The sequence below is a fragment of the Acanthaster planci genome, linkage group LG10 (assembly GCF_054643075.1).
Source record: "Acanthaster planci isolate LZ-2023a linkage group LG10, COTS_SCS, whole genome shotgun sequence".
NCBI lineage: Eukaryota > Metazoa > Echinodermata > Asteroidea > Valvatida > Acanthasteridae > Acanthaster > Acanthaster planci.
This window is the reverse complement of record NC_141786.1, coordinates 5,712,060-5,724,829: the sequence shown is the minus strand read 5'-3', so window position 1 is coordinate 5,724,829 and position 12,770 is coordinate 5,712,060. Positions and strand designations below refer to the sequence as shown.

General features: G+C 40.5%; 1 protein-coding gene across 1 annotated transcript; it reads right to left on the bottom strand.

Annotated features, from left to right (window-relative positions):
• Positions 1 to 5,728: 5,728 nt before the first annotated feature.
• LOC110980500 (C-type lectin domain family 17, member A-like) lies at positions 5,729 to 6,157 on the bottom strand. Its single transcript, XM_022237253.2, has one exon. The coding sequence runs from the start codon at positions 6,155 to 6,157 to the stop codon at positions 5,729 to 5,731; it is 429 nt and encodes a 142-aa protein (XP_022092945.1).
• Positions 6,158 to 12,770: the final 6,613 nt, after the last annotated feature.

Below are 12,770 nucleotides of genomic sequence, written 5' to 3'. Positions count from 1 at the left end.
TTTCTTAAAGATATACTTCTGGTAGCCTTAGGCTGATTACACGGATAATGTTTACAAGGTTTTGTGTTCATTTCTCTGTGCTTGTTGCTTTCTTGAATTATGTTACGTCACAACCATTCTCATTCTCAAAGTTCCACGATATAATTGAATATTTGGACAGTTAACAGTTTTCTTGATAAAGACAGTGGTAATTACCAAGCGACAGTGTTATCACGCAAGTTCAACAAGTCAGTAGTTTTGAGTATTGCACATATGTTACTTCTCACACACCTTTCAAACCAGCCATTGCAACTACAAGAGGGTCCTATTTTCCATAGAATGGGATACAGTTTCCAATGGCGATCGGTACACTGGCTTCACATGTTAAACGATATATACGAGACCTGCATTTCTCTTGCGTTATAACGAGCAAAACTGACGTGTCCCAAGTTGTTTGGCTAGAATTATCCAGTATTGTTACTATAACGTTGTCGTTCTCTGTATTTTTGTAGTGGTATTTTCTAACGAATAACGAACACAGGTATGGATGAATTTGCTACAAGGTGTAAAGCAAAACAGGACATTTTGCAGGTACTAAAATATAACAATACAGACGGCAGTAAATGACTCTTTTTCGGGGGGGGTGAACATTATGATTATTAGCCATCCAGCTGTCAAAAAATATCAGGACACTGTTGGGCCGACAGTACTTTTTAAATAATAATCTATATATTTAGCGTATTGTTCTTATTATTTTTGGTTTAATAAAAAATATTTACAATGTGTAGGCAATTCAATCTTCTTTTTAATATTCTATTTCCCATTTGAAAACATTTGTAATCGCAGGAGGCAATAATTTTCTTTTAGTAGCAAGTACATAAGAAAGTAACAACCGCGCGTGCGCAGCTGGTAGGCAGAGTTAAGTGCCATTCAGTTGCTGCAATTTTACAATTCTTAGCAGTTTACCATGCCAACAGACTGTTGTGTGCTAGGGTGTACACGCAGACAAAGCCAACATCTTTCACTTAGTTTTTACCACATTCCGGTAAATCCATCACGGCGACATTTATGACTTCAAAACGTGGAAAAATCGAGTGGAACCCCAAACCTGGCAGTGCCAGAATCTGTGGTGCGCACACAATTTCGGAAAGGTGTACCTTTCGTATGTCCATCAGCTGTTTGTTGTAAAGCTCCTCTGCACACATGTTTGAACACAGCACGTTACTGTTGGTGCCGTAGTTTAAAACATAATGGCTGAAAGAACTTATCGTGCGGGCCAAGAAAATTGCAGTCCCTCAAAATTTGAACTGTTCCTTCAAACGAAAAGACAAGAAGAGAAAAAAGGGGGGGTCATGCGTTCCTCCCCCGACGACGTAATCATCACATCAGGCTAATTTTCGTTCACAACACTTCTCTTTCTAGCTATTTACAAAGTAAATCCAATTCGACATGTACTTCAGGAGACACGGGTTTGAGATGCACCTCTAATTTCACGAGACATTCACCTGATGATGTTATCATCACATCGGGTCAATTGTTGTCTATAACAATTCCCTTTGTAGATATCTGCAAGGTTATAACCCCATCGGAAATCGATACGTACCTTCGGAGATCTAGGGCTTTAAATGATTGTATTTTGTTTAAAAAACAGCATTATGTAGGCTCCATCGGATTTAAAGCCTTTTTGGTCTAAGGTGTTCCGGACAAAACGATCTGAGTGCGTTACGTATGTGACGAAGATCCAGTACAAGCTGGGTGCATGCCTATGCACTGTGCACTGTTTTCTGTTTGCATTTTGTTGGCAGGTCTTTCATATCCACGCACACCGAAGCCTATGCACAATGTGCGAACGGAATTTTCGAGTATAGAAATATCGTGGGTGATGTTTTAATCTGGTTATACAAAATTGCGAAAAAGCCCCCCCCCAAAAAAAAGGAACAAGCAAACAAACACATCAACAAACAACCCAACAAAAAAAAATGATAATGCTTTCGATCGCTGCGTTATCGATTGCACAGAAAAATTCTGTGAAAGATATTACAGATTTGATATTACAGGTCTTGCACAGACCTGGTCTATTATACCGTCAAGTAAGTACCTTGCTGCAATAGGTCCTGGAAGAGCCACCAATTTTATTGCAAAAAGAAATAGAAGAAAAATCTTACTGAGGATAATTTGCCCTGGCTTTTAAATTTTGTTGAGTATTGAGATTCTATTGTCCTACTAATTGGGCTCTGAATCAGCCACAAATCGCCGTTCCGGGCAAGAAACCTCTGTTTTATTTCTTTCGACGTCACAACACTGTTTTTCACACCAAGCTCTAGACACGAGGTGTCTAGGCGGGGACTGCGCAGGCGCGACGTGGGAGAAACGCGGGACGTTGGCATACCAGCGGGGGCAGCCAGCTAGCTCCATGTGGGTCTGAGCTGGCGCCCCCACCGGCCGAACCTGCCGGCGCTACAGTATTTTTTACAGACCGAGGTTTTTTTTTTACCAGGGAAGAACTTGCCATCCATGGTGCCACTCTCAGAACGCGATACCTCATTCCAAAAAAGTAAGGCAGTTCTCGATGGTGAAGTACATCTCTCCGTAAAACTTCAACAGTACGTATACGTGATGAGCGAGTGATGGTTGCAATCAAATGTTTTCATCTCTTGCAAAGACTATACCTGAGTCTCAGTTACACTTATTCAATGACTATGCAACTGCTTCATGTTCAGCCATTTGGTATTAGCAATGGTTTTCAGGGCAAATCCCCGGTTGCGGATCTAGCATTTCCACTCTGTAGGACCCTGTTTTTCATTCAATCTCACAAAGGTTTTGAGCATACTCGTTAGGCCTTTTATTAATGGGCATGTCAGATTGCTGACATGCCCATTAATAAAAGGCCTAACATTACGATACACGTTGCTGCGTGTATCGTAATGTACCGATGTAGAGTCACGCAGAAACTAAATTTTTACAACCGTATAGGTACCCACGTACATGCTGTGTCAACAGCGTTGCTGGACTAGCTACCGTACCTCAGGTAGTCACCAGGTGGAGCTTTTTATATGCAGAGTCCACCGCAAGCTGCACTTTGTCTTTATTCATTTTGTCTTTTTTTTTATTTTCCACAGGTTGTGGGCGCGGTGTCTGACTTCAGCAAAACGCGTTATATGTGTTCGGAAGAAAACACTGCGACTCGATATGCAAATTGCACAGGTTGAAGCTCTCTGTCGGTCCTGACCATTTGCCCTGGTTAGACTGACTTTCGATATCCATATCGAAATTACGCTTTGATTGGAAAGCTTGGTAGACTTCAATCTTTGCAGGTGTTACTGCTAAAACATCCTAAATTAGACTGAACTTTCCCATCTCAACCTGATATATGCACTGACACGCCGGGGGTCTCGACGATGTCGCTAAATACATAAGGGTTTTTCTTCCATTTATTAATCACAACAATAACTTTTAAATTAAAGTTTCAAAACGTGTCATTTCTAATTATAAGAATTAAAATCACTTTCCACAGACCCTTTAATGAATTCTGCAAATTTCAAATCTTGAGACACTGGGAAGCTCAATATCGTGGCATTTGAACATGTAATATGGATGTCCACATAAAAATGTATACTTAGATAAAAATTGCTGCAATGGCAAAGCTACTTTATATATGGGAAAGAGAAAGACACCTCTGTAAAGAGAAGAATGCCCTTTTTGCAGTGTTGTACAGGTTTTGATGTTATTGACTCGGACGAGCGACGAGCGAAGCCCTCAATATGCCACAAGCGGCTAGACCTTGCACTGCATGCGCCGCTGATCGGCCAAAGCAACAAATAAAATAGAAAGAATGAAAGTCGGAATCCGTCACTACGCATTTTAATCCATTTGAGAAAAGCATTTGCTGTTTCGAGCTCCCTGTGAGGGCACTGGGCGACGAGCGAAATCGTGTTTTGACTGGCGCCTGAAATAGCGTCTGCAACACATTCTCACGTTCAATCGAAGGCACCAGATCGATGTCACACACATTAACTCGCGCGTGGCGTTTAAATACTTTGCGTGCTTTCAATGCCAATTAAAAAAAAAATGATCCGCTTCACTTCAGTGTGCAGCAACCCCACTGGTTCCACCTCTCTTAAGATTAAAGAACTCTTCTCTTTCACAGGTAGTATTGCCAATAGACTGGAAAGGCTCACAAATCGGTCCTTTCTCTGGCAGCCGCTCTGGTGTAACGAACTACCAATCTATGGACTTAACATTACGTCTTTGCATACAAGTAGAGAAGGCCATTGCCGACAATATCAATGAGCATATATGAACACACTGCCTTCGTAATGTATTGTGCAGTCAGCAAAGATCTGCGTCATGCCCAGGCATCAGTTTCAAACTTGGGAGATTTTAAGCGAGTTATTAAGCAAGTGAAGCTTTATAGTATGGCTTGGTAAATGAAACCGTAAGTTGTCTGTCTTTGGTCACTCTTTACAGGAGCTTTGTTTTGTCTTTTTTAGAACAGAAACAAAGATGGCTTTATGATCTTCATGGAGATCTGCTACGAGTCTTCTTTGACCACGTATATAGAGCCGATTGCGAAACAGGAAAAACAGAAGCTACACTGAGTATTACATTGCATGATTGTCAGCACCAAGATGTGTGCGAAATGATATTCATTATCACGACAATTATTTAAAACCTGTTCTTTGAGAAAATGGACCACGAAAGACACTGGATAGCAGCACGTCTTCACAGACAAAAACAATTCTTACATTTTTAATAAATCCTTTGAAAACTGTTATGATGACATGAAACGCAAACATAGTCTATGAAGGACATAAAATTTGATGTGGATAGAAATGACTTTACAATGCTTGCAAGCATTGCAATCTTGAAATCCACCTGCTGCCATACAGTGTATTGATCGAGGCTCCGATCTCCTGCTTTAAAAAAAATACAACATTGATTAGTTCCACCTATGTTCTCAAGCATTAGGTTGGTCATCATTGCGCAACTGAGCTAGCATTATTGTGCTCAAAAAACTTAACACGGACTTGCAGTGAATTTAAAGTATTTTATAATTACGATATTTACTATTTCACCGCTTCGCGTTCTGGCAACTGTTCTCTTTTTGATGTTGAATGAATTGGCTAATCTATTTTATGCACCTTTTGGAAGAAGATGTCCTGATTTACTAGCTATAAGGAAAGAATGTTCAACAGGAATCGGTAGTCTGCTAGAATTACAACTAGATACATCCAGTCCAATTGCAGTACTGCACACGCATGCATTTCTGTTTACAGGCCTACATTGTGTGTAACCTTTGATGTCAAATGAAAACAAAGGCACATTATGTCCAGTCACATCATCCACTTTATTATCCCATCTTTTCTGTTTTGCTACTAACTTGGAAGCTGTTATTACACAAGTTACATCTATGCACTTAAGGTTAAGTAGGCTAGAGTTATTCTTCTGGAATTCAGTGTTTCTTCAAATTTCTTTTCCAACACCGCCCTGAAGGCATAGCTTAAAGTCAACTTAGACAAAATGATTATACAGAAAATGTCGAACAGACAACTATAAGGGAAAAATTTTCCATGCAGTCATTAGCCATGCTTACAAATCAAAACAGATTTGTCTCTGGCTAGGCACTGATAAAAAATAGTAAAGGGGCATTATGTCAATACTTGTTTCAGAACCCCATGTAAGATGCTTAACTCCAGGTAGAGGGTAAGTCCTAACAGAATGTCATCCTACGCGTGAACCATGGAAATGATTACAGAGAACGGTATCGCTGCAACATTTTGCAGATATAAACGACTGAACTCTCGCACACGTAGTCGTTCCAGGTGGAATCAGTGCGCAGAAAAACGCAGTCCTCGTTGCCTGAATTGTCAGGTTGTCCTGGTCCCCACTGCGTGCTCGAGAGGGGCGATCCATCCAGCCAAGACCAGTACCCCTCCAAAGCAATGTCCAAAAGGCCAATCCAGGCGTGAGGAGTCGATCCAGACCGCTTGATCAGATCTGCGAGGAACGATGCCTCGGCCTCGTCTAGCACCGAGGCGAGGTGGGATGGCCTGCCGGGTAAGCCGCGGGCTACGCAAAGGCTCTCCGCGGTGTTGAAGCTCTCCGGCTGAGGCACGTAGAGGTAACAGTGATGGCCATGGGTGACCCAACCACGTGGGCAGAGGCACTTCGAGTCCATGGTTGGAAGAAGGGCAAGAACAGCGAGTAGAATAACGATATTTGCCGATGAAAATGACATTCTCCGACCTTGATTTTTTCAACACAACGGTTGAAGAAGCTAAAGAGGGATAGTGGGCTCACGCCCAGTTTATGTCAGTATTACCTTCAAACGTACTTCACAAAAGTTTGCCTAATATCAACAGAACAAGCAGTAAAAGTCTGTGCAGTAAATCAGGTCAACTAGGTCTTTGCTGAGCCTGGCGTCCAGCCACCCGCGTAGTAAAATAATGTAGCTGTGGCATCATATATAGCAAGTGTTTTGGTCAATCCATGGGCTGTCGAGTTAAATCTAGCCTTGTCTTTGCCAACTTGAATTTGCGCTTGATGTGTTAGGCGATGTACTTATATCTTTTGCGCTCCAAGAATGAATCGGCGGTGCAAGCCATACAGCCACTCAGGAATTCCAGTCGATTCCCCATTAATAAACCAGACCACAACGTACGGTAAAGGTCGATACCTCGATTTGTGTTCAAGGCACGATATGTATTCGAAGTAAGCGGTATATTCATCGATAAAGAAGGATGGGAATGCGGCAGCGACTGACAACATCCTGAATATTTCATGTGAGCAGTCATTTTTTTAGTCGAGTAGCAATGAAAACAAAGAGAAGCTATGAGTATAATTGATCGAGGCGAGCAATCCATTCTTATGCTAGACAGAGTTCCAAAGATACATCGGCCCAAAAATTGTCGCTACCGGCATCGGCAGGAATTGTTGTTTGTTGTGGTTATACTTAGAAGTTTGATTGGGATTCATTTTAAAACGTCAATTTTAGCGGGTAAAGACTTTTTTTTGCAAGCGATTTGAATATTTCATTTCATTTCATGGCTTGGCTGGTTTGAAGAACGATAAGAAACATTTTTTTTTTAAATAATTTTCTGAACTGGGCAAACAATTTGTCTCAAACTTTTCCCTGTGCATATTAACGGATCACTTCTCAGTCGTTTGTTGTATGGTTACAACAAACGACCGAGGAGCTTGATAATTCAGTTGTACTTCAAAATTAGAAGTTTCATTAGATTCTGCTAAATTGTGTTTTGAATGACGAATCTGTGATGTACATAACTGTAAATAAATCTTTTTTTTTTTTTGTAAATTACAAGCCACGTTTCAAGACGTTCTCTCGTTTTCAATGACGTGTCCTGCAATAGTCCTGAAATTCATGAGGCTGTTAAGGAGAACGTCAATTTCTGAATACGGCAAATCACGGAGCACGTGACGCAAGACATTTGTACCCTATCGTGAAAACGAAAATTTCTATAAAACACGCGTCGAAGCGTGGACACATCTATAGAGTTGTGTTACTTTGTGGTGTTGGTGACGAATTAAGTACACACCCTAGCTTTTGATGAAGAAAGGCAGACTGATAAATTGAAAAAAAATGTGAACAAAAAACCCTGCCTTTGAAAAACAAAACATCCTCAGAGAGAAACCTTTGCATCAATTTTTAGCTCTGTAGACACTCTTTCAGCTAATGTTGAGTTTAGTAAAAAAAAAAAACAGGAAAATGTGGAATAAAGTGCAGAAAGTTGCGTTTACTTTTTGCGGTAAATTATGAAAAACACCAAACAAGAAAAATACACATTGACTTATTCTTGTTGATGCGTTTTACAATCGGCCCCAAACCGCCGGGGTAAAAATGTCTAATTTATTCCAAAATTGGTTGACTGATTACTTGGCTACAAAAATAATCCAGCTGAAAAGTCTTGCAGTTTATCATTGTGCCAAACAAGTCAACTTTCTAAGCCAGGAACTGAAGTTGTTTGGAACACAATGAACAGCGCCCTCTACACTCTAAAAAGCAGAGGCGTGATGCCATGGATATAGTAACCCTACTTGTCAACTGTTCATGCATGTTGGGTAATATTCTCGTACATTGTAGGAGGTGGTTGCATAACCACGTTTAGACTTCAACATAACACCTAGTAGCATTTCAGTCTTGAAGGGACAAGTACAAATTCATATTGAATTGAAAAAGAAAGACGTGGACGGAGTAGGTTATTGTCGATCTTGTCATATTGCTCAGTATTGCTTAATCAAATTGGAGGATTGGGGACTGTTAGGGTTAAGCACACAACAGTACTATTTAACTAGATGAGTAATTGCTACATTTGAAGAACCCACAGCACTGTATGGCTTCATGGTGCTACTGCAGCTTTTGCCATCATTCAATACAAAAGCAAGAGGTCGGGTATCTCATCAAGATGTGGACAAGCAGCTTTGAAAATTCTATGAGGTGACATTTTTATTTTGTAAAGTGAAACAAATGGAGTAGTGAATTTGCAGCGTTTCTTGTCACAGACATACAGATGACAGTGTTTTGTTTTAAGGGAGTTCTTGATCTTGGGATGACGAAAGGAAGTGCTGTGGCACGGGAAGTATATGTCAGTGTGGGTGGGCTTACAGTAGACACTGCAGGATAGGTTGCATACTGCCCCCATGCATTGAGTTCTCCCAGGTTTTCTTCAAAACCAAGAGATATCTGCGTGGTGCTTCTGTATACTTGCTCCTTTCACAATGCAAACCATCTACTCTCATCAAAAAAGTGAAGAAAAAAAAAGATATTACTGACAGGGGCGGGGTTTGAACCTGCAATTGTAACCCTCAGAATACCGGTCCTGTGTTGTACAATCTCAGCTCAATCGTATCCCTTGTGATTTCCAGGACCAAAATTATATTGTATTTGTAGTCTAAAGAATGCAGCGATGACTGTGTGTGAGTAAGAATACATTGGCATGATCAGAACCAAGCAAAATGGAACGTTTCCTTCAAGTGGTGTAATGAATGAATGCTTTACAAACTGACACCCATTATGCCAACTATAGACGAATTTGGTAAGGTAACTGAAATGTGAGATTAGAGGTGGCTGTGTATGTATCCTAACACCCTATGAAGTGATATGACTAAGAAAAAAAAGCGTGATATGCCTCTGACATGTTCAACTCCAGATTGTAATAGTATAATGCATCATTTCAGAAGGCGATGTAAAAGTCGCATCTGAAACCTGTACACAAACCACCCTGGATCTGCCAAAATTCCCACCATTGCTGATTTTCTTCCTCTGGATCCAGTTGTGTTGTCATATACATGTACATAGGCCCCTCGACATTAACAAACACTTCAGAGGTGGTTCTTTTAGTCCATATGTAACAATTGACTGGATTTGGGTGGATGTGGTTCAGTACGAGGGTCAAGGTTAAAGAATGTGAATGTTATAAAGACATTAGTTTCTGCCATTTTGTGTTGTTTAAAGATTGGCAGTTCACTCCAACATGCTCTCAATGATGAGTCCACAAAGCAGCCTGCTCTTCTTGTATTCGGCTCCATATTAGCCGTGCAGCAGATCGTCCTAAAGATTGAAGATTACGGGTTTCCACTTCCATCGAATAAAACCACAGCAGCAGCTAGATTATCTCTTCAAGAGCCACTATGCCATCAACGTACAGTGTTCGGCATCACTAACCAACTTCTCCATTTGCTTGCAAGCTTAAGTCTGTAGCATCAAATATACAGGAAAGCTGCCACCTCGGGTAACAGAAGTTGCCATGGCACTTAAGGCACAGTGAGTAATTTTCCCCTGATGCCAAAATCAAATGCATTGTAATCCCAGCTTGGCAGGGCACCTGCATTGCATACGGAAAACATTCCTTGCCAGAGGACATTGTGACAAGATTCGTACCTGAGGGATGAAATTTTGGAGTAGTCTATCCTGGGTGTAAACATACAATCACTTAAGGTTTTAGTAGTTCTGAATGAAACAAATGAGGATTATTTTTTACATGTAAATTACTCTGGATGCAATATTCAGCATTCTTTAATTAAAATAAATAATTTCTGGTCTTACTAAGAAAAACACAGCGAGATCATTGCCAATTAAAAGTTTGGAGAGTAGATTTAATTTCTGTGGTGTTCGCTTTTGTAAATTAACATTTGATTCGGGTAGTGGTGTAGTAAGTGATTTGACGGTGATTTGAGGAAGTTTTCAAGTTGTCAGCTCTTCGATTGTGAAATATTTTAACACATTTTGTGTGATTTTATTTCCACCGAAATGCTGATTAAAACTTTTGACAAAGACTTCTGAAAAATAAATAATACTGAAAATTAAAAATGTGTTTTCTTGCAGATAGAAATCCTGACAGAGGGTTTAGGTGGAGATGAAGGTACCTCCATGGATAGAAACATGGTCTATTTCAAACTGAACTTGAAAAATACTTGAAGGGAAAATAGGCGGTACAAAAGGGGCCTATTTTATTGAGATCGCCGGTAAAATAATCCCATACCCTGACGTCGCAGGTTTAGAAAGCACTGAGAAAACAGCCACCCGTCGAATATGGTTTCTTTAGGAAGATTTGAAAAACATGATTAAAACAGGAAAGAGAGATCACTGGGAAAAGGCAATTAGTGAATTTTTTTTATATTGCTTCATACTTGTAATCGTGAAAAAAGATTAGCAAAAGAGGGACTCAGACCAAGTGACAAACTTACTTTATTGATAAAATACCTCTCAAAAAAGGGAAGAAATCTTTGTCATTTTATTAAAAAAATCAAGAAGTTCAAAGAACAGGAGTGACAGTCAAATGAAGTCACATGATTTCTTTCGTCATTTTCCCCTTTCCTTTCTTGTTATGTTGCATGAAATACAAACGCATAATGATCTCAATTCCAAACTGTAAACCTACAGACGTACTGGGGTACTCATTACTATGTCCCCTGGAGACTAATCCATTTCAGGAGGGGGAAGAGCGGGGTGATCCAATTTGAAGCCTCCTTTGGAATGTGCAGAAGAAAGAAATTAAAAACGTATAAATGTAATGCCTGGAAAAAGAGAGGAAACGTGGATGAAAACAAACGGTTTTTAACACTCCTTTCTTATTCTTATCCCCTGTCAGAAGAGTCCCGATCCGGACAGTTTCAGGAACATTTGGATTTTTTTTGCTAAATTACAACCCCTTAATGTTTGGACCAGGCTATGACATCCCCCCCCCATCCTGGAAAAGGAAATCATTGTCACGGTCATACAAAAGAGTTTACAGTCGAGCGTATTCCCCAGTGCAACAGTGTGTAGGCGGAAGATCAATTGCAATGCTCTACGCTTCACTGAAAAAAATGGTTGAATGGGTGATTTTTTGTTATCGGTGAAAGAAATTTCATCTGAAGGGTGAGAAAGGTGAGTCTGGAAGCAGGCAGTCAAAAATCGTGTCCTTTGTGCCTGTCAAGTAGCTACTAAGTTATAAATTATGACAGTTCGTTTCACTCTCATGAGGGACATAAAGCTATCATTACAATGGCTGCAAAGCCTCTTTGGGTCAGGTGTTTTAGAGATTGCAGTGGATTTCAAGGATACTGCTTCTGTACCAGAGAGTAAATTATCACTTTTCGTTGGGCGCTTGGTCACTTTGTTTCAATTTGGTACCGTACTTAGTACTTATCTCCAATTTTTACATCTATATACGACCTGTTCGTATACAACTCGGCAACTCCAATTCATATCCAATCCATTCAACACCTATAACACACATACAGTCTGTCAAGAATCTAGGCACAGGGATCTCCATTTAGGGTTTGGGCATAACTTGACGGTTTTCAGTTGGCAGCAAATTACCTTCATATACGATCGCTGTAGATATAGCTTGTCACTTCAGATTCAGTAAAAGGGTGCTTTTTAATCCCCCCAAATGAATCTTAAACCACGTGTAAACTCTTCTCTACTCTGAGATGAATAGGTACATGTCATGGGCATTGCCTGACATTCTTCCGAGCAGCAAACTGACCAAAAAAGTTGGAGGGGTAAATTTGGAGTTTACTTTCCAAAGTATTGGAAGGTGGGCGGAGAAAGGGCCTCCTTGGTTTTCGTCTGACGGGCTCTGGGTTTCAGTTCAGTCTACCGAGATCTGGACATTGCCTGCCTTGAGAAGAAACAAACCCTCTTCGATGGAAAAAGGCTGTGTTGATCAGGAGTGTTGATTTTGTTGGTAGCTGTGCGACTGTAACGCATGCATTTCCTAGACGTTGCTCCGTTGGCAAGAAGAGCGCTCTCTCTCTCTCCCTCGGTCTAGTCAGGGCTCATAGGTCTTATAGTGGTTCCAATTTTAGAGACAAAGCCAAGCGATGGCAAAACCAAGATTTAAAAACAAAGGCTTACCTCTGGAGACTGACATCATTACACGTTTTATAGCACATCTCCGGAATTTTAGACCGTTCATAGCGTATTTAGTAATTGATGTTGGTTTAAGGGTCCGGGTGAAGAACTTTACTTGAGCACACTTGTTGTGCATCTCTTCACTCTTCTTTAATTCATGGAAAATGTTTGACAAAGGCTTATTTTTTTTGAAATAGGCTTATTCTCTGATAGTTCTGGTACACTGCAAAACTGTGGTGTTAAATTTGTGTTAAACACGCACCTGCCATCTGCCCAAGAGCGTTTTTCTACTGTAATGATAATGGTTTGGAATTTTGGTTGTCGAATTATACTTAAGATAAGGGGTACATACACACGGTAACACGCAGGCACAAGTAATACTGCATAGCTGCCCAATTCCAGTGTAGCTGTAAAGGGAAGCTGTATTGATGTT